At 55.9% G+C, this 26,915-nt stretch overlaps 1 protein-coding gene across 2 annotated transcripts in view; it reads left to right on the top strand.

Moving 5' to 3' along the window:
- BCL3 (BCL3 transcription coactivator) overlaps window positions 1–26,915 on the top strand; it is a 243,311-nt gene that overhangs the window by 49,167 nt on the left and 167,229 nt on the right. The window contains exons 1-2 of one of the 2 annotated variants that reach the window (XM_069201445.1): window positions 2,632–2,685; window positions 3,111–3,288. In XM_069201445.1, coding sequence (XP_069057546.1) covers window positions 2,667–2,685; window positions 3,111–3,288 — 197 coding nt within the window. In that variant the 5' untranslated portion in view covers window positions 2,632–2,666. Of the gene's footprint in view, window positions 1–2,631; window positions 2,686–3,110; window positions 3,289–26,915 lie in introns of those variants that run through there. The other variant, XM_069201444.1, reaches the window with a different exon arrangement.

Raw genomic sequence — 26,915 nt, forward strand, 5'->3', positions numbered from 1 at the left:
AGCAGGAAGTCTTTGGTTTTGAGAAGGTTAGTGGGGAGGGAGTTCCAGTTTTTGGGGGCGAGGTAGGAGAAGGACCTGCCGCCTGTGTTGGTGCGTTGGATGCGGGGGACTGTGGCTAGGGTGAGGTCGGCTGATCGGAGGTTGCGTGTGGGAGTGTGGAAGTTGACTCTTTCGTTGAGGTAGGTTGGGCCGGTGTTGTGGAGGGATTTGTGTGCGTGGATGAGGATCTTGAATGTGATTCTCTTGTCTATGGGGAGCCAGTGAAGGGATTTGAGGTGTGGTGAGATTCGTTTGTGGCGGGGGAGGCCAAGGACGAGGTGTGCGGCTGTGTTCTGGATTCTCTGGAGTTTGCGTTTGAGTTTGAGTGTGGTGCCGGCGTAGAGGGCGTTACCGTTGTCCAGTCTGCTGCTGATGAGTGCATGGGTGACTGTCTTCCTGGTTTCTGGGGGAATCCATTTGAAGGATTTTTTTAGAGTGCGGAGCGTGTGGAAGCAGGAGGAGGTTAGAGCATTGATTTGCTGTGTTATGGAGAGGGAGGGGTCCAGGGTGATGCCGAGGTTGCGTGTGTGGTTTGCAGGGGTGGGTGCGGGCCTAGGGCGGTGGGCCACCAGGAGTCGTCCCATGTGGTTTTGTTGGGGCCGAAGATGATGATATTGGTTTTGTTTGAGTTTAGCTTGAGGTGGTTAGTGGTCATCTAGTTGGCGGTGCCGAGGAGAGCAGCGTGTAGGTTGGTTTTGGCGGTGGTGGGGTTGTGGGTGAGGGAGAGGATGAGTCCGGTGTCATCTGTATAGGAGAGGATAGTGATTCCGTATGCTCGGAGGATGTTGGCTAGGGAGATCATGTAGATGTTGAAGAGTGTGGGGCTGAGGGAGGACCCTTGGGGGACTCTGCAGGTGATCTTGGTAGTGTTGGAGTGGAAGGGTGGAAGGCGGACTCTCTGGGTCCCGTCGGTGAGGAAGGAGGTGAGCCAGTCTAAGGCTTTGTGGCGAATTCCTATGTTGTGGAGGCGTGTGCGGAGTGTGTGGTGGCAGACGGTGTCAAAGGCTGCAGAGAGGTATAGGAGGATGAGTGCGACGGCCTTTGTCGACTTTTGTCCTGATGTCGTCAGTGCATGCGATGAGGGCTGTTTCCGTGCTGTGGTTCTTGCGGAACCCGGATAGTGAGGGGTCAAGAGTGTTGTTTGCTTCAAGGAAGTGGGATAGGCGGACGTTGACTAATTTCTCTGCAACCTTGGTGGGGAAAAGGAGGAGGGAGATGGGGCGATAGTTGGAGAAGATCTCCGGGTCGGCTTTTTTTTTTTTTTAGGAGAGCGGTGATTTCCGCGTGCTTCCAGGGGTCTGGGTAGGAGGCGGAGTCGAAAGAGGAGTTGATTATGTTGTAGAGTATGGGGGCGATGGTTGGGCTGGCTTTGTTGTAGATGCGATGTGGGCAGGGGTCGGAGGGGGATCCGAGTGGATGGAGATCATGTTTTTTTTGGTTTCTTTGTGTGTGGTGGGGGTCCAGGTGGAGAGTGTGGTGGGGGGGTCAAGAGTGGGGGTTGGGTTGGGTGAGTGACGGGTGTGAGTGGTGGGTGTGTGTGGTATGAAGCTGTTGTGGATGTCCAGGATTTTGTGGAGGAAGTGGTTGGAAAGGGTGTCACAAAGGGGCTGTGTCTGCGCGGGGTCTATATTGCTGGCTTTGGGTTTGGCAAGTTCATTAATGATGGTGAAGAGTTCTTTGCTGTTTTGAGAGTTGTTGTTAAGGCGTGTCTTGTAGTGATCTCTTTTGGTGGTGCGTATGAGATGGTGATGGGTGCGAATGGTGGTTTTGAGGGTGGAGAAGTTGGTTTTGGAAGGTTCTAGTCGCCATATTTTTTCAGCTTGATGGCATTTGCGCTTGGAGTCTTGGAGCTCAGGGGTGAACCATGGGGCGTTCTTGATGTTGCGGGTGGCGATGTGTTTTCTGAAGGGGGCTAGTGTGTCTGCGCAGGTGGTGATCCATTTGGAGAGGTTGTGTTCTCCTGTGTTGGGGTCGTTGGCGTGGGGGGGGGGGGGTTATGGGCCAGTTGGGAGTTTTAGTCGTTCTGTGGGGATCTTGTCCCACATGCGGTAGGGTGTGGCATGTTGATGGTAGTGTGTGGGGGGTTTGGTGAAGGAGAAGTGGACGCAGTGGTGGTCAGTCCAGAGGAGTTCAGTGGTGTGGGTGTAGGCCATGTGTTGGCTTGCGATGAAAATTGCGTCGAGCGTGTGTCCTGCTGAGTGGGTGGGTGCGGTAACCAGTTGTTTGAGTCCAAGGTTGGTGAGGTTGTCTATGAGGGAGGTAGAGTTGTGGTCTTGTAGGTTTTCTAAGTGAAAGTTGAAATCACCGAGGAGGATGTAGTCTGTGGATGTGAGGGCGTGCGAGCTGATGCTGTCGCCGATGGTGTCGCAGAAGGCGGGGCGTGGTCCTGGTGGTCTGTAGATTAGTGTAACTCTGAGGGTGGAGTTGTTGTTAATGTGGATTAGGAAGTGCATGTGTTCTGTGTTGTCGATAGTTTCTTGGGAGCTGGTGGTGACTTTGATGGTGTCTCTTTGTAGGATGCAATGCCGCCACCTGGCCTGTTGAGGTGGTCTTTGCGTTGGAGTTTGTATCCCTTGGAGGTGGCTATGGCTATGTCGGGTTCTGAGGAGGGGTTGGTCCAGGTTTCCATGAGGAAGGCGATGTCAGGTGAGTGTGATGAGGTCCCAGAGTTCTATGGCATTTTTGTGAAGGGAGCGGGTGTTGAGGAGCAGGCAGTTGAGGTGGTTGTGGCCGGTGGCATTGGTGTGGTGCGTGAGGGTGTTGTTGCGGGGTGTGTTCTGGTTGTGGGCTGGTGTGCGGCGGGGTTGGTTGGTGGGGGCAGAGCGGGTGAGAAGCAGGAGAAATGACAGGTGTGGCAGGTGAAGGGGTGGCACATCATGCGATGGGTAGCACATCATGTGAGGGGTGGCACATCATGCCAGCAGTGGCACATCATGCGAGGGGCAGCACATCATGTGAAGGGTGGCATCTCCCGCTGGGAGACTGGCACTTCTGTGCCCAAGTGACCTTCTTGCCTTTTCTTCTTGCATTCTCTAGTCTGTCATTAATAAGTCTCTTCTGCTATGTTTCAGGTCCCCACCGCTCTTACCCGCCGCACCACCTGCCCCTCTACCCGTTAGCGTCCCATGCCCTGGGGCAAGGAGCGATGCTGGGCATCCACCCCTCCCCCTACCAGCTCATCTGCCCCCTGGAGAACCAGCTGAACAGTGACATCGCCTTGGCATCGAAGCAGGATGAAGATGGGGACACGTAAGAGAGCTTAAAGTTGTTTGTGTGGGTGGGGGGCATGGGTTAGGTGAATGGGGTGTGGCAGGGGCAGTGAATAGGTATGGGCAGTTGAAAGGGAAGGGGCAGTTGAACGGGGAGGGTCAGGTGAATGGGAAGGGGCAGTTGAGCGGGAAGGGGCAGGTGAACGGGGAGGGGCAGGTGAATGGGAAGGGGCAGGTGGATGGGGAGGGGCAGTGAGCAAGTAGGCGTGGGTGAATAGGTAGGTAAGGGTAGGTAAATGGGGAGGGATGGGGCAATTGAATGGCAGGGGCTAGATGAATGGGAAGTGGTGGGGCAGTAAATAGGTAGAGCAGGTGAATAGTTAGGGCAGTTGAATTGGAAGGGAAGGGGGCAGGTGCATGGGGGTTGAAGGGTGAGAGAACAGATAGAGGCAGGTGAGTGGGGTGGAAGGGTAAGAGAACAGATAGGGGCAGGTGAAAGGGGGTGGAAGGGTAAGAGAACAGATAGGGGCAGGTGAGTGGGGGTGGGAGGGTGAGAGAACAGATAGAGGCAGGTGAGTGGGGGTGGGAGGATGGGAGAACAGATAGGGGCAGGTGAGTGGGGGTGGGAGGGTGGGAGAACAGATAGTGACAGGTGAGTGGGGGTGGGAGGGTGGGAGAACAGATAGAGGCAGGTGAGTTAAAACAGATAGAGGCAGGTGAGTGAGGGTGGGAGGGTGGGAGAACAGATAGGGGCAGGTGAGTGGGGGTGGGAGGGTGGGAGAACAGATAGGGGCAGGTGAGTGGGGGTGGGAGGGTGATAGAACAGATAGAGGCAGGTGAGTGGGGGTGGGAGGGTGGGAGTACAGATAGGGGCAGGTGAGTGGGGGTGGGAGGGTGGGAGAACAGATAGAGACAGGTGAGTGGGGGTGGGAGGGTGGGAGAACAGATAGAGGCAGGTGAGTGGGGGTGGGAGGGTGGGAGAACAGATAGCGGCAGATGAGTGGGGGTGGGAGGGTGGGAGAACAGATAGAGGCAGGTGAGTGGGGGTGGGAGGGTGGGAGAACAGATAGGGGCAGGTGAGTGGGGGTGAGGGGGGAGAACAGATAGGGGCAGGTGAGTGGGGGTGGGAGGGTGGGAGAACAGATAGAGGCAGGTGAGTGGGGGTGGGAGGGTGGGAGAACATATAGAGACAGGTGAGTGGGGGTGGGAAGGTGAGAGAACAGATAGGGGCAGGTGAGTGGGGGTGGGAGGGTGATAGAACAGATAGGGGCAGGTGAGTGGGTGTGGGAGGGTGGGAGAACAGATAGAGGCAGGTGAGTGGGGGTGGGAGGGTGGGAGAACAGATAGGGGCAGGTGAGTGGGGGTGGGAGGGTGATAGAACAGATAGGGGCAGGTGATTGGGGGGGGAGGTGGGAGAACAGATAGGGGCAGGTGAGTGGGGGTGGGAGGGTGATAGAACATATAGAGACAGGTGAGTGGGGGTGGGAGGGTGGGAGAACAGGTAAAGGCAGGTGATTGGGGGTGGGAAAACAGATAGAGGCAGGTGAGTGGGGGTGGGAGGGTGGGAGAACAGATAGGGGCAGGTGAGTGGGGGTGGGAGGGTGGGAGAACAGATAGAGGCAGGTGAGTGGGGGTGGGAAGGTGAGAGAACAGATAGGGGCAGGTGAGTGGGGGTGGGAGGGTGGGAGAACAGATAGGGGCAGGTGAGTGGGGGTGGGAAGGTGAGAGAACAGATAGGGGCAGGTGAGTGGGTGGGGTCAGAGGCAGGTGAAAGGGGAGTTGAAGGGTGAGATTACAGATAGGGGAGGTGATTGGGGGTGGGAGGGTGGGAGTACAGATAGGGGCTGGTGAGTGGGGGTGGGAGAACAGATAGCGGCAGGTGAGTGGGAGTGGGAGGGTGGGAAAACAGATAAGGGCAGGTGAGTGGGGGTGGGAGGGTGAGAGAACAGATAGGGGCAGGTGAAAGGAGGTGGGAGGGTGAGAGAACAGATAGAGGCAGGTGAGTGGGGGTGGGAGGGTGGGAGAACAGATAGGGGCAGGTGAGTGGGGGTGGGAGGGTGGGAGAACAGATAGAGACAGGTGAGTGGGTGTGGGAGGGTGGGAGAACAGATAGAGGCAGGTGAGTTAAAACAGATAGGGGCAGGTGAGTGGGGGTGGGAGGGTGGGAGAACAGATAGAGGCAGGTGAGTGAGGGTGGGAGGGTGGGAGAACAGATAGGGGCAGGTGAGTGGGGGTGGGAGGGTGGGAGAACAGATAGGGGCAGGTGAGTGGGGGTGGGAGGGTGATAGAACAGATAGAGGCAGGTGAGTGGGGGTGGGAGGGTGGGAGTACAGATAGGGGCAGGTGAGTGGGAGTGGGAGGGTGGGAGAACAGATAGGGGCAGGTGAGTGGGGGTGGGAGGGTGATAGAACAGATAGGGGCAGGTGAGTGGGGGGGAGGGGGGGAGAACAGATAGGGGCAGGTGAGTGGGGGTGGGAGGGTGATAGAACATATAGAGACAGGTGAGTGGGGGTGGGAGAACAGGTAAAGGCAGGTGAGTGGGGGTGGGAGGGTGGGAAAACAGATAGGGGCAGGTGAGTGGGGGTGGGAGGGTGGGAGAACAGATAGAGGCAGGTGAGTGGGGGTGGGAGGGTGGGAGAACAGGTAAAGGCAGGTGAGTGGGGGTGGGAGGGTGGGAGAACAGATAGAGGCAGGTGAATGGGGGTGGGAGGGTGGGAGAACAGATAGGGGCAGGTGAGTGGGGGTGGGAAGGTGAGAGAACAGATAGGGGCAGGTGAGTGGGGGTGGGAAGGTGAGAGAACAGATAGGGGCAGGTGAGTGGGTGGGGTCAGAGGCAGGTGAAAGGGGAGTTGAAGGGTGAGATTACAGATAGGGGGAGGTGATTGGGGGTGAGGTGATGAGAATGGGGCGGGGCAGGTGAATGGGTGGGGTCAGAGGCAGGTGATTGGGGGTGAAGGTGATGAGAAAGGGGGGGCAGGTGATACTTATGATATTACTGCATGATTCCTTCTCTTTGGGGCAGGGATGGGGGTAATGTCTGGAATCACAGTTCGCTCTACAGTTTATTCCCGGTTGCACCCTCGGTTTCCATCTGCACAATTTAGCTAGAATGGAGCTCAGTCTGTGCGGTGGGTGGGGGGGGGGGGCAGGTGTGTGAATGACCAGAGCACCGGGGTGTGATACCACAAGTGTTGGTGCTTCACCGGGAGCTTCCCACCTACTTGTAATAAGAAGGCTGCGGTGCGATTTCGATCACGATGCAGTAATCAGAACAATTTTGGTAATTGCACATTAATCTGTGAGATGGAATTACTGAACGGAATGAGATTACACCCGCTCGTGTAATGTGAAGTGATTTGAGGGGAAGAATCCTGTGGCAAGGGCAGATTGAAGTGAGCGCAAAGGCTGCTCACCCTGTGGTGTATGTTCACTCACTGAGAGCGATCTTCCCAGCCCAAGGCGCAGCCTTGTTTCCATTTTGCACCCGAGGGGCAGATTTGAGCTAAAACCGAAGCGACAAATGCAGAACTATTCTTCGCACGTAATTCCTCGTAATCGTGCTGATTGTTCGAGTAGTGCTGCCTGAATACGATACACAGAATTCTGCAGGCCTACGTCCGTCTGTATTAATCAGGGCCTCGGCAGGGCGGCCCATCGGAGCCCGGTTTTGAAAGGACTGACCCTGCCTGTCTCTGCTCTGGGTTCCTGCAGGATGCAGGACGAGAGGGCAGGAGAGAGACTGGAAAGAAAGAAGCAGGGAGGGACGAGGTAACCTTCAGGGGGGCTGGTTTAGTTTCCAGGCTGGCTCTGATCTCAGTCTGCGAAGTACTAGCTGCTAACATCAGTGTGATCTTCTGCACACAAGTTGGAATTCTGCCAAAGCAAACTCAGGCTTTCATCCTCCTGGGGTTGATATATATAGTAACATGGTGTTCAGTGATAGAATGACTGAGGGTCTGATCTAGAATGTGGCGCCTGGGGTTACTCTTTCACAAACAGGATGAATATCCCGTCCACTGTATTACGATTTCCAGGGGTTGTGATGGACTGGTAACATGGCGGACGGGATCTCCGTCACATTTGTGATGGAGCAACCCTACCCGCCAAACTCAGGGCCCTTGGTGAGTGCAGCGCCTAGAAGCTGCATCAAGCACTGTGCTCCTTGGTGATGTGTGTGCAGGTGGTTTGCAGATGTGCTTGTTGAGGTGGTGTGATGCGTCGTGTTTGCTGATGCTTGCATGTTGCATGTCCTGTGGCTCCTACCAATGCAGTGGCGCTACCTACGTCACAGCCCTGCAGCGTCTGTCCCCAGCGGCTCCCCTGTGGTTACTGCATCCTTACGCCTGCTCGAGCGGGGCTGCATGTGCCCGTGGCCTCCTCACCTGTGGTCCCAGCCCCCCCCCCCCCCCCCCCCCCCCCCCCCCCCCGCAGCGAGGTATTTATCGGAAGAGAGAAAGAGTTTCATTCTGAAGAAACCTGAAGTACCACAGACTTCCCTCCAATCAGCTGACTCCGTCTCACGCTCAGTCTGAGCTCCCGGTCTCTCATTTCCCTCAGCCTGGCAGAAACCCTCTGTGAAACCTCATCCTTATAACATCTGCTGACTCTCTCACATTCTCTCTCTCTCTCTCTCTCTCGCTGTCTTCCACATTCCCTCTCTCCCCCTTCTCTCCCTCTCTCTCCTGGCTTGTCTCTCACACACTCTCTCTCTCTCTCTCTCTCTCTCTCTCTCGCTGTCTTTCACATTCCCTCTCTCCCCCTTCTCTCCCGCTCTCTCTCTGTCTCTCTCTCTCTCTCTCTCACACTCTCTCTCTCTCTCTCTTTCTCTCTCCCGCTCTCTCTCTGTCTCTCTCTCACATTCTCTCTCTCTCTCTCTCTCGCTGTCTTTCACATTCCCTCTCTCCCCCTTCTCTCCCTCTCTCTCCTGGCTTGTCTCTCACACTCTCTCTCTCTCGCTGTCTTTCACATTCCCTCTCTCCCCCTTCTCTCTCACTCTCTCTCTGTCTCTCTCTCACACTCTCTCTCTCTCTCTCTCTCTCTCTCGCTGTCTTTCACATTCCCTCTCTCCCCCTTCTCTCCCGCTCTCTCTCTGTCTCTCTCTCACACTCTCTCTCTCTCTCTCTCTCTCTCTCGCTGTCTTTCACATTCCCTCTCTCCCCCTTCTCTCTCACTCTCTCTCTGTCTCTCTCTCACACTCTCTCTCTCTCTCTCTCGCTGTCTTTCACATTCCCTCTCTCCCCCTTCTCTCCCTCTCTCTCCTGGCTTGTCTCTCACACACTCTCTCTCTCTCTCACTCTCTCTCTCTCTTTCTCTCTCTTTCTCTCTCACTTTCTCTCTCTCTCTCTCTCTCTCTCTCTCTCTCTCTTTCTCTCTCTCTCTCTCACACTCTCTCTCTCTCTCTCACACTCTCTCTCTCTCTCTCTTTCTCTCTCCCGCTCTCTCTCTGTCTCTCTCTGTCTCTCTCTCACACTCTCTCTCTCTCGCTGTCTTTCACATTCCCTCTCTCCCCCTTCTCTCCCGCTCTCTCTCTGTCTCTCTCTCACACACTCTCTCTCTCTCTCTCTCTCTCTCTCTCTCTCACTGTCTTTCACATTCCCTCTCTCCCCCTTCTCTCCCGCTCTCTCTCTGTCTCTCTCTCACACACTCTCTCTCCCCCTTCTCTCCCGCTCTCTCTCTGTCTCTCTCTCACACACTCTCTCTCTCTCTCTCTCTCTCTCTCTCTCTCTCTCTCGCTGTCTTCCACATTCCCTCTCTTCCCCTTCTCCCCCTCTCTCTCCTGGCTTGTCTCTCTCTGTTTGCTTGAAGCTGCCCTCGCGCTCTCTCTCTCACTCACTCTCTCTCTCTCTCACTCTCTCTCTTTCTCTCTCCTGCTCTCTCTCTGTCTCTCTGTCTCTCTCTCTCTCTCTCTCTCACTCTCTCTCTTTCTCTCTCTTTCTCTCACTCTCTCTCTTTCTCTCTCCCGCTCTCTCTCTGTCTCCCTCTCTTTCTTTCTCTGTGAGAAGGTAGCCTCTTTCTAGCATGGTTACCCCCATTTTGGCCTGTTTGTGAGTATATGTCAGGGTGTTTTTACTGTCTCACTGGGATCCAGTGCTCATAGTTTGTGGCCTGGATGTCAGTCTGTTTCACTGATGTTGTCAGTAGTGCTTGCCTGTGTCACTGGAGTCCTGCTAACCAGAACCTCAGTGCTTCTGCTCTCTCTGTTTACCAAATTTGTACTTACATACTGGTAACCCAGTATTCCACTCCAAATTGGCACACTGGACCCCCCTTATAAGTCCCTAGTATATGGTACTGAGGTACCCAGGGTATTGGGGTTCCAGGAGATCCCTATGGGCTGCAGCATTTCTTTTGCCACCCATTGGGAGCTCTGACAATTCTTACAAAGGCCTGCCACTGCAGCCTGAGTGAAATAGTGCACATCTTATTTCACAGCCATTTTCACTGCAGCAGGTAAATTATAAGTTACCTATATGTCTAATGTTCCTTTACTGAAGGCTAGGTGCAAAGTTACTGTGGTTGAAGGCACCCGTGCACTAGCAGAGGTGCCCCCACATTGTCCAGGACCATTTCCCCAGACTTTGTGAATGCAGGACGACATTATAAGTATGCACTACATATAGGTCAATACATATATGTAGCTTCACAATGGTAACTCCAAATATGGCCAGGTGAGGTGTCTAACAACTGGGAATTGAACCCCCATACTGATTCTAGTATTAGGGGGCCCATTCCATGAACCCTGCCAAACCAGCCTTCTGAGATTTTCACTGAAGCCCCAGCTGCTGCCACCTCACAGACAGGTTTCTGCCATCCTGGGGATTGAGCAGCTCAAACCTAGGAAAGCAGAATAATTCACTTCCTTTAGGAGAAGGGTGTTACACCCTCTCCTTTTTTAAATAGATGTTACAGGCATAGGAGGGCTATCCTCCCAGAGCCTTTGGAAATGCGCTGAAGGGCATAGATGGTGCCCATCTCTGCATAAGCCAGTCTACACCGGTTCAGGGATCCCCAGTCCCTGCTCTGGTGCGAAACTGGACAAAGGAAAGGGGAGTGACCACTCCCCTGACCTGCACCTCCCAGGTGAGGTGCCCAGAGCTCCTCCAGAGTGTCCCTAGGTTTTGCCATTTTGGTTTCAGGATGCTCAGGGACCTCCGGGAGCACCTGAGTGGCCAGTGTCGACAGGTGATGTCAGAGACCCCTCCTGATAGGTCCATACCTGGTTAGGTAGCCAATCCCCCTCTGAGTGCTATTTAGGGTCCCTCCTCTGGGTGTTTCTTCAGATTCGGATTGCGAGACTCCAGCAGGAATCCCCTGCATCCTTTACTTCATCTTCTACCAACTGATCAACCGCTGACTGCTCCAGGAACTCTACAAAACTGCAACAAAGAAGCAAAGACGACTTCTACAACATTGTAACTTCAGCTCCTGCAAACAACTGCAACAGTTTCCAGGTCGTGCATCCTCCGAGGACTGACTGTGTTCACCCTGCACCAGAAGAAGCAAAGGAATCTCCAGTGGAGAGACGGAGTCACTTCCCTGCTTCAGCAGTGTTGACCGGTACACTGGGTCACCTCTCCTGATGATGAGCATGAATCCTGGAGCACAGGTGGTGGACTGAAGTGACCCAGACTGTCCAAAAGAGCTTGCCTCCCGTGCCAGACAGTACCCCTGTGCACCGCGTTTTTTTAAGCTCCTAGGGCTTCTGTGCAATTTTCCAAGAATTTCTTTGTGCACAGCCTAGCCCAGGTCCCCAGCACTCTATCCTGTGATGCTCATCTCAGTGAGCTGTTCTCCGGTGGCGTGGGATCCCTTTGTGTAGTGCTGCAATGACCGCCATGTGCAACTCTTTTGTCCCCATGCTGTGGGACTCCTGTGTACGAAGGCTGATCTTCTGAGGGCTCTCTGAGTCGCTGAGAGCCCCCTCTGCCTTCCCCTCCCGGGTAGAGTCGATCTGATTCTTCCTGGGCCCAGGCAGTGCCATTTTTCATGAAACACGAGTTTGGCATGTACCAAGGCTTGTTTTTGGAATCCAGTGACTTAAACCCAACTGCATTTATCCTTCCAGCGTGGGACATCATCTGCACCAGCCAGGAACCCGCATCTATCTTCTTTGGTGCAATACTGACTTTGTCTTCTCACCAGTGGTTCTCCTTTTGCGCCTTCATCCGGGTTAGCAGGGGCTCCTGATCTCCCTGGACTCTTCAGTGCTTCTCAGACTTGGTCCCCTTCTTCTACAGGTCTTCAGATCCAGGAATCCATCACTGGTGTCTTGCAGTCACTTCTGGTTCTTGCAGTGTCCTCTACCACGACTTCTACTGTGTTTTAGGAAACTTGTTGTGTTTTACTCCTGCTTTCCTGGGCTCTGGGGTGGGGTATTTTACTTACCTTTGGTGTTTTCTTACACTCCCAATGCCCCTCTACACACTCCACTTGCCCTAGGTGGGAAACAAACTTTCGTATTCCACTATTTTACGGTATAGTTTGTGTTCCCCTAGGCCCATTGCAACCTATGGTGATTTTCACTATTTGCACTATTTTCTGACTGTTTACTTACCTGTTATTTTTGGTTACTAGTGTAGATATTATGTAATTTACTAACCTCCTAAGGGAGTATAGTCTCCAAAGTATTTTTGGACTTGTGTCACTAAAATAAAGTACCTTTATTTTTAGTAGCACTGAGTATTGTCTTTCTTGTGTGTTAGTACTTTGTGACTATAGTGGTATTGCAAGAGCTTTGCATGTCTCCTAGATAAGCGTTGGCTGCTCAGCTACAGCTACCACTAGAGAGCCTGGCTTCTAGACACTGCCTACATTTCACTAATAAGGGATACCTGGTACAAGGTGTAAGTACCTTAGGTACCCACTAAAAACCAGGCCAGCCTATTACAGCCTCTCTCTGCCACTCTGTCTCTCTCCCTCTCTCTCACTATCTGTTTCTGATTCTCACTTTGGGTATCATCTGGTCACCCTAGGCCCAAGCAAAGTCACAAGTTCAGTTGGAATGTGATCTGGAAACAGGGACCAGGTTAGTCCTGCTGAAAAAGTTGCATTCTCCAATTCTGGCATGCAGAGTTCATAATTTCAGGATTTCTCAGGAGCTCAACTAAAGCCAACTAAGGGTCATGGACCTGGGGAAACACCTCTTAGGGATCGGGAACTCACTCCAGCAGAGGCCGGCAAGGATCAGGCAGGGCCACTGTAGCCGGTCTGCTGGGCAGTTGCAGCCAACTGACCCTGGGAGTCACTCAGGTGACCTTCAGGAAACTTCTCAAGACCTGGCTGTTCGAGCAGTAGCAGCACCTCCCCCCACCCCTCAGCGCCTTGAGACTCTCACAGGTGAGTAGTACTTTTCACAAATTTCTGATTGATTGATTGAAATGAAGGAAGTACATGCAGCCTTCCTCCTCAGAGATGAGGGAGGACACTAGCAGCAGGCAAGGGTATAGCCTCAGGGGATGTTTGGGGTGTTACACCCCTCTAATAAATATGTTGTCTGATAGTTGGGTACAAGTGGTTTCATTTGAGAATGGTGAGGTGTCTGTCGGGTTTCACCAGATATTTTCACATGTACACACTCTTCCTTACTCTGTTTTGAAAGTCTTAACAAATGTTTATTTTTACAAAATCATGAGTTTTCTCTAACTTACTACTCTTACCAATCTGCATTCCTCTCCCTTCCCACTGTCCCCCAAGCCCCTCTCATGTGTCCTCCTTCTGGTATAACTTATTCTAACATTACGTGCCAGTGTAATTGTTTGAAAATCTTAAGCTCCTCCATTCTCACTGACCAAGCTGAGCCCTGGCAGCAGGTGGTCATCTGGGGAGCAAGGTGGTCTTTCTTCTGTAATGCCCGGGGGCATGGAAGTGTACTGATGAGTGGCTCGAGACACCTGGTGCCACCCTTTGAAGTGGGAGAAACATCTATTCCACCCCCACATCTGTTTCAGGAAAGTTCATTCCCCTTTCTTCCCTTGTCCGGGTTCCAAGAGGACAATGGTGATTAAAGGCTGTTATCAAGCTCCTTTTTGAGTGTGCCGAGACACGCTTTTAAATGTAAGTGGATCAGTAAACAGCTCCAACCCTCCCACCCTGGCAGGATGTCCATTTCCCAGCTACACCCAGGTCCTATTGTTCACTGTTTGGGCCCAAATATGCATCCCTAACAGGGGAGAAAATAGCAGGACCAGTCAGCTGGAAACTCCTAGAATCTTTAGAAAGTTTAGGACAGAAAAATGCCACTCTTTAAAGTTTGGTATTTTCCAACTTTCTAAAAGGTGTGTTTTAAAAACTGTAATCTAAAATCTGACTTTACCATTAAGAAGGATTTTAAATTAGAAATTCATTTGAGTCCAAACATGAAATTTCTACCTGCTCCCAATCAAAAGTTAGAATCTATTAAATATAATAAGGTAAACAAATGTTATCCTATGGGGAAGGTAGACCTTACAGTAGTGGAAAACAAAATTAGGAGTTTTTCACTACTAGTATATGTAAAACTTAAAATCACGTCCTTTTTCAAAACAATGAACCCTGCCCTATCAAATCAAATCAAATCATTAACATTTATAAAGCGCGCTACTCACCCGTGCGGGTCTCAAGGCGCTAGGGGAAAAAGGGGGGGGTTATCGCTGTTCGAACAGCCAGGTCTTTAGGAGTCTCCGGAAAGCGGAGTGGTCCTGGGTGGTCCTGAGGCTGGTGGGGAGGGAGTTCCAGGTCTTGGCCGCCAGGAAGGAGAAAGATCTCCCACCCGCCGTGGAGCGGCGGATGCGAGGGACAGCAGCGAGTGAGAGGCCAGAGGAGCGGAGGAGGCGGGTGGGCACGTAGAAGCTGAGACGTCTGTTGAGGTATTCCGGTCCCTTGTCGTAGAGGGCTTTGTGTGCGTGGGTGAGAAGTCGGAAGGTGATCCTTTTGCTGACAGGGAGCCAATGCAGGTGTCTCAGGTGTGCGGAGATGTGGCTGCTGCGGGGTATGTCGAGGATGAGGCGGGCCGAGGCGTTTTGAATGCGTTGCAGGCGATTTTGGAGTTTGGCTGTGGTCCCGGCGTAGAGGGTGTTGCCGTAGTCCAGGCGGCTTGTGACGAGGGCGTGGGTCACGGTTTTTCTGGTGTCGGCGGGGATCCAGCGGAAGATCTTGCGGAGCATGCAGAGGGTGAGGAAGCAGGCGGAGGACACGGCGTTGACTTGCTTGGTCATGGTGAGAAGAGGGTCCAAGATGAAGCCGAGGTTGCGGGCGTGGTCTGTGGAGGTCGGTGCGGTGGCGAGGGCCGTGGGCCACCAGGAGTCGTCCCAGGCGGACGGGGTGTTGCCGAGGATGAGGACTTCCGTTTTTTCAGAGTTCAGCTTTAGGCGGCTGAGCCTCATCCATATGCTCTCCTTATTGCCTACCGTAGTGGTGACATATATGTACTAAAAAGGGACTTTTAGGTCTGGCAAATGGTTGAATTGGTAGCTTGAAACTGTACACAGGCTGCAACGGCAGACCTAAAAGGCATGAGGCATGTTCTAAAAGATTACTGTTAGACCTGGCATGCTTAGAGTGATCTTACCCCAGTCTTTTTGTCTTTACCTCCTGTTTGTTGCTGTAACTTTTCGTTGGCCTTAAGACTCGGAGCACCTCACCACTGCTAATCAGTGATCAAGTGCATCTGTGTCTTCCCTAAACGTGGTAACATTGGTATATCTATGAATGGCTTATTGGATTTATATGTAAGTCCCTTTCTAAAGTGGCATACCATATACCCAGGGCCTGTAAATTAAATGCTACTAATAGGCTTGCAGCACTGATTGTGCCACCCACTTAAGTAGCCCCTTAACCATGTCTCAGGCCTACCAGTGCAGAGCCTGTGTGTGCAGTTTCACTACCACTTTGACTTGACATTCAAAACCTCTTCGCAAAAATTAAAGTCGCATTTTGTTGCATATGTCACCCCTAAAGTAGGCCGTAGGTAGCCATTGGGCAGGATTCCATGTAAGGAAAAGGCAGGACATGTGCCCTTAAGTTTTACATGTCCTGGTAATGAAAAACTCCCAAAGTTGTTTTTCATTAAGGTGAGGCCTGCCCCCTCATCGACCAGCATTGGGAATTCCTTATACTACCTTTAAGCTGTAATTCCTGATCTGAGAGGAGCAGCTGCAGCATGTTTGGTATCACTGGAAGGGAAATGATAAAGCATCTTCACTGGTAAAGGCGGATGTCTTATTACTATCTCCGAAATGCCACTTTTAGAAAGTGGGAATTTTTCTGCTCTCACTATCCTTACACTTTAAAGGGTAGTGGCCCGAGCCCACACAAAGGGGGTGATTACCTCCCACTGATAGCCTGGAGCCGGGGCTGGGCTGAAAGGGGGCCTGTGCACTGTGGATAAACCTTCTGACGTCATCCCCCACATCAAAGGCACTTTTGGTATAATTACTGGGTCTCTGACCCCCTAAATCCAGTGCACTTCTGGACGTAAACAGAACTCTGCTGGAGTAAAGACTGCTGTGCTGTCCAGATTGCCACTCTGCAAGGATTGGCTGTTCCCAGGAGCTGCTGCCTGCTGATCTCTGCCCTGCCAAGGACTAAACCCAGAGTGACTCCAGGGGCTTGTTGGCTAGACCCTGATCTGTGGGAAATCTCAGGGACATCAAAGATTTCCTTCTAGTGTGGCTGTCGCTGGACCCCTACAAGCTATGAGTCCTGTAACCACGTTCTACGTGTCAGTATCTCGTTCGCCAGTGCTGAGGAACCTGCTCTCACTGATCAACACACAGAGAAGACAAGTGAAGTGCTACCCTGCCCCAGGACCCAAGTAGCAGGGGTTCCCCTCTCTGCAACTATCTCCAACATCTAAGTGCCGGCGGGCTTCCCCGAGTGACTGCACCGCAGAGCAATTTGCCGACACTTGGACAGCAGGAGTGCCTCACCTGCTAGCTGCATTGCAGCGTGACTTGCCTCCTGGAACAGTTGGCCTTGTGTGGGAGGGCCGCTGATACAAGGACAGCAGGAGTGCCTCACCCGCTAGCTGCATTGCAGCGTGACTTGCCTCCTGGAACAGTGGGCCTTGTGTGGGAGGGCCGCCGACACCTGGACAGCAGGAGTGCCTCCCCCGCTAGCTGCATTGCAGCGTGACTTGCCTCCTGGAACAGTGGGCCTTGTGTGGGCGGGCCACCGACACCTGGACAGCAGGAGCGCCTCACCTGCTAGCTGCATTGTAGCATGACTTGCCTCCCAGCACAGTGGGCCTTGTGTGGGAGGGCCACCGACACCTGGACAGCAGGAGTGCCTCACCCGCTAGCTGCATTGCAGCGTGACTTGCCTCCTGGAACAGTGGGCCTTGTGTGGGAGGGCCGCCGACACCTGGACAGCAGGAGTGCCTCCCCCGCTAGCTGCATTGCAGCGTGACTTGCCTCCTGGAACAGTGGGCCTTGTGTGGGAGGGCCACCGACACCTGGACAGCAGGAGCGCCTCTCCTGCTAGCTGCATTGCAGCGTGACTTGCCTCCTGGAACAGTTGGCCTTGTGTGGGAGGCCCGCCACTGATACAAGTACAGCAGGAGTGCCTCACCCGCTAGCTGCATTGCAGCGTGACTTGCCTCCTGGAACAGTGGGCCTTGTGTGGGATGGCCGCCGACACCTGGACAGCAGGAGTGCCTCCCCCGCTAGCTGCATTGCAGCGTGACTTTCCTCCTGGAACAGTGGGCCTTGTGTGGGAGGGCCGCCGACAGCTGGACAGCAGGAGTGCCTCACCTGCTAGCTGCATTGCAGCGTGACTTGCCTCCCGGAACAGTGGGCCTTGTGTGGGAGGGCTGCCGACAGCTGGACAGCAGGAGTGCCTCACCTGCTAGCTGCATTGCAGCGTGACTTGCCTCCCGGAACAGTGGGCCTTGTGTGGGAGGCCCGCCGACAGCTGGACAGCAGGAGTGCCTCCCCCGCTAGCTGCATTGCAGCGTGACTTGCCTCCTGGAACAGTGGGCCTTGTGTGGGAGGCCCACCGACAGCTGGACAGCAGGAGTGCCTCACCTGCTAGCTGCATTGCAGCGTGACTTGCCTCCCGGAACAGTGGGCCTTGTGTGGGAGGGCCGCCGACACCTGGACAGCAGGAGTGCCTCACCCGCTAGCTGCATTGCAGCGTGACTTGCCTCCTGGAACAGTGGGCCTTGTGTGGGAGGGCCGCCGACACCTGGACAGCAGGAGCGCCTCACCTGCTAGCTGCATTGCAGCGTGACTTGCCTCCTGGAACAGTTGGCCTTGTGTGGGAGGCCCGCCGCTGATACAAGGACAGCAGGAGTGCCTCACCCGCTAGCTGCATTGCAGCGTGACTTGCCTCCTGGAACAGTGGGCCTTGTGTGGGAGGCCCGCCGACAGCTGGACAGCAGGAGTGCCTCACCTGCTAGCTGCATTGCAGCGTGACTTGCCTCCCGGAACAGTGGGCCTTGTGTGGGAGGCCCACCGACAGCTGGACAGCAGGAGTGCCTCCCCCGCTAGCTGCATTGCAGCGTGACTTGCCTCCTGGAACAGTGGGCCTTGTGTGGGAGGCCCACCGACAGCTGGACAGCAGGAGTGCCTCACCTGCTAGCTGCATTGCAGCGTGACTTGCCTCCCGGAACAGTGGGCCTTGTGTGGGAGGGCCGCCGACACCTGGACAGCAGGAGTGCCTCACCCGCTAGCTGCATTGCAGCGTGACTTGCCTCCTGGAACAGTGGGCCTTGTGTGGGAGGGCCGCCGACACCTGGACAGCAGGAGCGCCTCACCTGCTAGCTGCATTGCAGCGTGACTTGCCTCCCGGAACAGTGGGCCTTGTGTGGGAGGGCCGCCGACACCTGGACAGCAGGAGCGCCTCACCTGCTAGCTGCATTGCAGCGTGACTTGCCTCCCGGAACAGTGGGCCTTGTGTGGGAGGCCCGCCGACAGCTGGACAGCAGGAGTGCCTCACCTGCTAGCTGCATTGCAGCGTGACTTGCCTCCCGGAACAGTGGGCCTTGTGTGGCAGGGCCGCCGACAGCTGGACAGCAGGAGTGCCTCACCTGCTAGCTGCATTGCAGCGTGACTTGCCTCCCGGAACAGTGGGCCTTGTGTGGGAGGCCCACCGACAGCTGGACAGCAGGAGTGCCTCACCCGCTAGCTGCATTGCAGCGTGACTTGCCTCCTGGAACAGTGGGCCTTGTGTGGGAGGGCCGCCGACACCTGGACAGCAGGAGCGCCTCACCTGCTAGCTGCATTGCAGCGTGACTTGCCTCCTGGAACATTTGGCCTTGTGTGGGAGGCCCGCCGCTGATACAAGGACAGCAGGAGTGCCTCACCCGCTAGCTGCATTGCAGCGTGACTTGCCTCCTGGAACAGTGGGCCTTGTGTGGGAGGCCCGCCGACAGCTGGACAGCAGGAGTGCCTCACCTGCTAGCTGCATTGCAGCGTGACTTGCCTCCCGGAACAGTGGGCCTTGTGTGGGAGGCCCACCGACAGCTGGACAGCAGGAGTGCCTCCCCCGCTAGCTGCATTGCAGCGTGACTTGCCTCCTGGAACAGTGGGCCTTGTGTGGGAGGCCCGCCGCTGATACAAGGACAGCAGGAGTGCCTCACCCGCTAACTGCATTGCAGCGTGACTTGCCTCCTGGAACAGTGGGCCTTGTGTGGGAGGCCCGCCGACAGCTGGACAGCAGGAGTGCCTCACCTGCTAGCTGCATTGCAGCGTGACTTGCCTCCCGGAACAGTGGGCCTTGTGTGGGAGGGCCGCCGACACCTGGACAGCAGGAGCGCCTCACCTGCTAGCTGCATTGCAGCGTGACTTGCCTCCCGGAACAGTGGGCCTTGTGTGGGAGGCCCGCCGACAGCTGGACAGCAGGAGTGCCTCACCTGCTAGCTGCATTGCAGCGTGACTTGCCTCCCGGAACAGTGGGCCTTGTGTGGGAGGGCCGCCGACACCTGGACAGCAGGAGCGCCTCACCCGCTAGCTGCCCCACAGTACAACTTTATCCCTGCAACGCGGGCCCTGAGGATGAGCCCCGCTCACAGCCACCGCAGCAGCAACTATCCACCCTGGTACTGGAGAGAAGAGGCGTTTTGAGCCGTGAGCCTAATTCCTATCATTGCACCGCTGAACTTAAGTGTGTGAAGGCTCTAATAAAAGGAGCATACGCAAATATAACACTTATTCTTGAAACAAATCATCTTACCACCTACTGATTGAACTGGACTTTTGTCCTTTTACCCAGATAATTAGCTTCTACTTTCCTAAACCTGAGTTCAGTCTTTTTTAAATGTTTCCATTGTGGTTGGCGTGTGGGTGTTGCACAAATACTTTACACATTGCCTTCTAAGTTAAACCTGCCCGCTCGGTGCCAAGCTACCACTGGCATTTAATGTCCTTCCGGTCTGAGTACCAGAGGTCCGTATACAAGGGACCTGCACATTAATTAAATGTTGCAATCAGGTGTGGGCCAGTTGTGCCATGTTTTAGGGGGACAGCACAAGCACTTTAGCACTGGTTAGCAGAGTCAACAAAAATGGGTGCAGAAAACAGGAGGGGTGAAGACAAAAGGTTTGGGGGAGACCCTGCAGAGGGAGCCAAGCCAGAGAGGTGCCTCCCCCTGCACACAGGGGTGCATGTGCCCTACCCTTCCTTGAACCCTTGCCCCCAGCTCCCCTGCCTCTCCCTCCACAGTCCTGCCCGGGTGTCCCCCCCTCTCTGCCTGTGTGCCTCGGGGCCCCCTGCACACTCGTGCATGATGGAATGAAGGTGCGCGCCCTGCTGCCCTGAGCTCCGCCTTCCTACGAGACCCTCAACCCCCCCACAGAGGGACAGGGCCCTACCAGACCTCCAAACCCCCCCCCTCAGAGGGACGGGGCCCTAGGAGACCTTCAACCCCCCCCTGAGGAACGGGGCCCTAGGAGACCTTCAACCCCCCCCCTGAGGAACGGGGCCCACCGAGACCCTTCAACCCCCCACAGAGGGACGGGGCCCACCGAGACCCTTCAACCCCCCACAGAGGGACGGGGCCCACCGAGACCCTTCAATCCCCCCCAGAGGGACGGGGCCCTACGAGACCCTTCACCCCCCCCCACAGAGGGACGGAGCCCTACGAGACCCTTCACCCCCCCCCCCCAGAGGGACGGGGCCCTACGAGACCCTTCACCCCCCCACAGAGGGACGGGGCCCTACGAGACCCTTCAACCCCCCACAGAGGGACGGGGCCCTACGAGACCCTTCAACCCCCCCCCAGAGGGACGGGGCCCTACGAGACCCTTCACCCCCCCCCACAGAGGGACGGAGCCCTACGAGACCCTTCACCCCCCCCCCCAGAGGGACGGGGCCCTACGAGACCCTTCAACCCCCCACAGAGGGACGGGGCCCTACGAGACCCTTCACCCCCCCCCCCAGAGGGACGGGGCCCACCGAGACCCTTCAACCCCCCCCAGAGGGACGGGGCCCAACGAGACCCTTCACCCCCCCCACAGAGGGACGGGGCCCACCGAGACCCTTCAACCCCCCACAGAGGGACGGGGCCCACCGAGACCCTTCAATCCCCCCCAGAGGGACGGGGCCCTACGAGACCCTTCACCCCCCCCACAGAGGGACGGAGCCCTACGAGACCCTTCACCCCCCCCCCCCCCCAGAGGGACAGGGCCCTACGAGACCCTTCACCCCCCCACAGAGGGACGGGGCCCTACGAGACGCTTCACCCCCCCCCCCCCCGAGGGACGGGGCCCTACGAGACCCTTCACCCCCCCCCAGAGGGACGGGGCCCTACGAGACCCTTCACCCCCCCCACAGAGGGACGGAGCTCTACGAGACCCTTCACCCCCCCCCCCCCCCCAGAGGGACGGGGCCCTACGAGACCCTTCACCCCCCCCACAGAGGGACGGGGCCCACCGAGACCCTTCAATCCCCCCCAGAGGGACGGGGCCCTACGAGACCCTTCACCCCCCCCACAGAGGGACGGAGCCCTACGAGACCCTTCACCCCCCCCCCCCAGAGGGACGGGGCCCTACGAGACCCTTCACCCCCCCACAGAGGGACGGGGCCCTACGAGACCCTTCAACCCCCCACAGAGGGACGGGGCCCTACGAGACCCTTCAACCCCCCACAGAGGGACGGGGCCCACCGAGACCCTTCAATCCCCCCCAGAGGGACGGGGCCCTACGAGACCCTTCACCCCCCCCCCCCCCCCAGAGGGACAGGGCCCTACGAGACCCTTCACCCCCCCCCCCCCCAGAGGGACGGGGCCCTACGAGACCCTTCACCCCCCCACAGAGGGACGGGGCCCTACGAGACCCTTCACCCCCCCCCCAGAGGGACGGGGCCCTACGAGACCCTTCACCCCCCCCACAGAGGGACGGAGCCCTACGAGACCCTTCACCCCCCCCCCCCCCCCCCAGAGGGACGGGGCCCTACGAGACCCTTCACCCCCCCCCCCCCCCCCGAGGGACGGGGCCCTACGAGACCCTTCACCACCCCCCCCCCAGGGACGGGGCCCTACGAGACCCTTCACCCCCCCCCCCCCCGAGGGACGGGGCCCTACGAGATGCTTCACCCCCCCCCCGAGGGACGGGGCCCTCTCTGTCTGCCCCTGGCCCCTGGGGTTGTGACGGGCCCTGCCGATCTGCGAGACCCCGGGCGAAAAACTTCCAAGAAAACTGATCTCTGCAGTTTCTCCTGCCGAGGATCACAGGGTGCGCCGCAAGCGGCGTGTGAACCGGGCAGAACCCAGAGCTCTGAAGTGAAACAGCCCAGGGGCGAGTCCCGCAGGTTCCCCAAAAGTGAAACCAGCGCGCCTCATCTGGAAGGAAGTGTGCTGGGGGGGGGCTTACTGGAAACGCGTTTGTTTCCCACCCCCGAGCCCCGTGCCAGTCCCAGGACCCACCCAGGCCCCACCCCCTCTGACCCAGGTATGGGAGGCAGTGCCACGAAAGAGGGTGCACAACTTAAGGGGGGGAGTGTCAGATGCACCGTGCCCTCCCACCCCCCATATAGATCCGTGGCCCGGAGCCACCAGACACCCCGACCACACACCCCAGACCCTATACATAGATAAGATAGATCCTGGCCCACCAGACACCCCGCACCCCCTCCGTAGATACGATCCTGGCCCAACAGACACCCCCTCCCCGCACCAGACACCATGCACCCACTTCATACTTAGATAAATAGGATCCTGGCCTACCAGACACCCGCCCCCCCCGCCCCCTCCCCCCCGCACCAGACACCATGCACCCACTTCATAGATAGATAGATAGACAGGATCCTGGCCCACCAGACACCCTCCCACCCCCAGCACCAGACACCATGCACCTCCTTCATAGATAGATAGATACGATCCTGGCCCACCAGACACCCCGCCCCCACCCCCCCACCACCCGCACCAGACACCCCGCACCCCCCATCCCGCACCAGACACCATGCATCCCCTTAATAGATAGATAGCTAGGTTCCTGGCCCATCAGACACCCCGCCCCCCCATCCATAGATAAGATCCGGGTCCACCAGACACCCCGTCCCCCCGCACCAGACATCATGCACCCCCTCCATAGATAAGATGATCCTGGGCCATCAGACACCCCGCCCCCTCCCCCCCCCCCCCCCCACCGCCCACCGGCCCGTCCTCATCAGCCACCCTGAGCCCCTCCCTAGCGCCGACAGCAGTTTCACTTTATTGTAAGCGCTGCCGGCGACGCTGCTGTTTCCTCGAAATCACTTGTTGCGCTGCGGCCCAGGGAGGGGGTGCTTGGGGGAGGAGGCAGGATGAAAGAACCCCGGGCCAGCACCAGTGGGGGCAAGAGCCTGTTGCATGGGGGATGGCAGTGTGGAGGGGGGTCAGGAGGAAGGGGCCCTAGAAATGGAGCATTTTATGGAGCAAGATGAATGGGGGGGGGGGCTTCTGGGGGCTGGCAGTGCATGGGGGAGTCAGCGCACATGATAGGAGTGTGCCCAGCGCTTGTAGGAGACAGGATGAAGGCGCTACAGTGCATTGGAGGGGTAGGATGAAAGGGGTGGGGCCTGAGGGGGTATTAGAAGGAGTAGGGTAAAGGGGGAGTGGTTCTTTGGTGACTGTAGAATGAAGGGGCGTGGTGCATTAGTGAGCGTAGGATGAAGGGGTGTGGTGCATTGGTGAGCGTAGGATGAAGGGGTGTGGTGCATTGGTGAGGGTAGGATGAAGGGTTGTGGTGCATTGGTGAGCGTAGGATGAAGGGGTGGTGCATTGGTGAAGGTAGGATGAAGGGGCGTGGTGCATTAGTGAGCATAGGATGAAGGGGCGTGGTGCATTGTGAGCGTAGGATGAAGGGGTGTGGTGCATTGGTGAGGGTAGGATGAAGGGGGGTGGTGCATTAGTGAGCGTAGGATGAAGGGGCGTGGTGCATTGGTGTGGGTAGGATGAAGGGGCGTGGTGCATTAGTGACCGTAGGATGAAGGGGCATGGTGCATTGGTGAGCGTAGGATGAAGGGGCGTTGTGCATTGGTGAGGGTAGGATGAAGGGTTGTGGTGCATTGGTGAGCGTTTGATGAAGGGGTGGTGCATTGGTGAAGGTAGGATGAAGGGGCGTGGTGCATTGGTGAGGGTAGGATGAAGGGGCGTGGTGCATTGGTGAGGGTAGGATGAAGGGGCGTGGTGCATTGGTGAGCGTAGGATGAAGGGGAGTGGTGCATTGGTGAGGGTAGGATGAAGGGGACTGGTGCATTGGTGACCGTAGATTGAAGGGGAGCGGTGCATTTGTGAGCGTAGGATGAAGGGGAGTGGTGCATTGGTGAGGGTAGGATGAAGGGGCGTGGTGCATTGGTGAGCGTAGGATGAAGCGGAGTGGTGCATTGGTGACGGTAGGATGAAGGGGAGTGGTGCATTGGTGAGGGTAGGATGAAGGGGAGTGGTGCATTGGTGAGGGTAGGATGAAGGAGCGTGGTGCTTTGGTGAGGGTAGGATGAAGGGGGAGTGGTGCATTGGTGAGCGTAGGATGAAGGAGCATGGTGCATTGGTGAGCGTAGGATGAAGGGGAGTGGTGCATTGGTGAGGGTAGGATGAAGGGGACTGGTGCATTGGTGACCGTAGGTTGAAGGGGAGCGGTGCATTTGTGAGCGTAGGATGAAGGGGAGTGGTGCATTGGTGAGGGTAGGATGAAGGGGCGTGGTGCATTGGTGAGCGTAGGATGAAGGGGAGTGGTGCATTGGTGACGGTAGGATGAAGGGGAGTGGTGCATTGGTGAGGGTAGGATGAAGGGGAGTGGTGCATTGGTGAGGGTAGGATGAAGGAGCGTGGTGCTTTGGTGAGGGTAGGATGAAGGGGGAGTGGTGCATTGGTGAGCGTAGGATGAAGGAGCATGGTGCATTGGTGGGACTAGGATGAAGGGGCGTGGTGCATTGGAGCAGGTGGGATGAAGGGGTGTTGTGCATTGGAGCGGGGTAGGATGAAGGGGCGTGGTGCATTAGTGAGCGTAGGATGAAGGGGCGTGGTGCATTGGTGAGCGTAGGATGAAGGGGTGTGGTGCATTGGTGAGTGTAGGATGAAGGGTTGTGGTGCATAGGTGAGCGTAGGATGAAGGGGTGGTGCATTGGTGAGGGTAGAATGAAGGGGCGTGGTGCATTGTGTGGTAGGATGAAGGGGCGTGGTGCATTGGTGAGGGTAGGATGAAGGGGAGTGGTGCATTGGTGAGCGTAGGATGAAGGAGAGTGGTGCATTGGTGAGCGTAGGATAAAGGAGCATGGTGCATTGGTGGGACTAGGATGAAGGGGCGTGATACATTAGAGAGGGGTAGGATGAAGTGGGTGTGGTGCAGTGGTGGTGATACATTGAAGGGGCATTGTGCATTGGAGCGGGGTGGGATGAAGGGGTGTTGTGCATTGGAGCGGGGTGGGATGAAGGGATGTGGCACATTGGAGGTGAAATGATGAACGGGTGTTGTGCATTGGAGAAGGATAGGAGGAAGGGGTGTGGTGCATTGGAGGTGATACGATGAAGGGGTGTTGTGCATTGGAGTGGGGTGGGATAAAGGGGTGTGGTACATTGGAGGTGATTCAATGAAGGGGTGTGGTGCATTGGAGGTGAGATGATGAAGGGGTGTTGTGCATTGGAGAGGGGTAGGATAAAGGGTTTGGTGCATTGGTGACAATAGGATGAAGAGGTGTGGTGCACTGGAGAGGGGTAGGATGAAGGAGGTGTGCAGCATTGGAGGGGATAGGATGAAGGGACATGGTGCATTGGAGAGGGGTAGGATGAAAGGAGTGGGGCATGAGGGGTATTAGAAGGAGTAGGATGAAGGAGGCCATGTTGCATTGGTGGGAGTAGAATGGAGGGGGATGGATGGAGGGGGTATAGTGCATTGGTGGGGGTAGGATTAAGGGTACGTAGTGCACTGGAGAGGGTAGGATAAAGGTCCATGGTGCATTGGCGAGGGGATGGATGAAGGGTGCATGGTGCATTGGTGTTAGTGTAGGATGAAGGGGCTAGGATGGTTGGTGGGAGTAGGATGAAGTGGGTGTGGTGCATTGGAGCGGGGATGGATGAAGGGGGCATGGTGCATTGGTGTTGGTGTAGGATGAAGTGGAGCATTGGAGAGGGGATGGATGAAGGGGGCATGGTGCATTGGTGTTAGTGTAGGATGGTTGGTGGGAGTAGGATGGAGTGGGTGTGGTGCATTGTAGATGGTAGGATGAAGGAGGTATGGTGCATTGGAGAGGTTAGGACATAGAGCCATGGAGCATTGGAGAGGGGATGGATGAAGGGGGCATGATGTACTGGTGGGAGAAGAAGGAAAGGGGCAGGGTGCATTGGTGAGAATAGGATGAGGTGGGTGTGGTGTATTGGAGAAGGGTAGGGTGAAAGGGGCATGGTGCATTTGAGGAGGTAGAATCAAAGGGGCAGGGCAATGGGGTAGGATGAAGGGGTTGTGGTTGATTGCAGAGGTAGGATGAAAGATGTGGCTGTACGGTCAGAGCTGCCAACTTTGGAACTGGGAGTACCAGATTTATGTCTCAGTGTCAGCTCAACATCCAGTGATTCTGGGCAAATTACTGCCAGATTTATTAAAAAGTTACGCACTGAAGCAAGACAACTTGCTGGGCTGTGTTATCTGACAAGGAGAGGGCAGGAATGTGCCATATTAACTAATAAATGATGCCATAAGATATTTCTACTCATTACACCTCCCTGGGAAGGCGTAGCATTTTGAAATATTCTTAGGTTCACTTATGTTCCTAAATCTGGGAATGCGCCAAAATGCATGAGTAGAGGTATGGGAACACCCACTCTCCACCCATGGAGCGCCTTCCTGGTGCAGAGTAACACAAGGCAGTGACTTGTGTTGCCCTGTGTTACTACAGATTTACTGTGCCACGCAGGGCCACGCAAAGGGGTGGATGGGAGAGCTCCTCATGGGCCTTGAACTGGAGGATCTCAGATGAAGTCACAAGGGCGGATGAAAATAAACGGGGGAAGGCTGTGGATGCCTCTTTCCCGACTAGTTTATAGGGTAGAGGTAGCAAGATCGCGTTCCTTAGTGAGAATCCTTAGCTTTAAGCTTCCACTTAAGAACCACATGGTTCTCACTTAAGGAATACTGACTTGAGCACAACCTTTCGGTCCAGATGATGGTCCAGGCATCCGTGTCCAGGGTGAGGGACTAGGTACTGGTGTCCATGGTGAGGAACTAGGCATTGGTATCCAGGGTGAGGGACCAGGCTTCGGTATTCAGGGTGAGGGACCAGG

This window comes from Pleurodeles waltl, chromosome 7 (genome assembly GCF_031143425.1).
Source record: "Pleurodeles waltl isolate 20211129_DDA chromosome 7, aPleWal1.hap1.20221129, whole genome shotgun sequence".
In the NCBI taxonomy this organism is placed as follows: Eukaryota; Metazoa; Chordata; class Amphibia; order Caudata; family Salamandridae; genus Pleurodeles; species Pleurodeles waltl.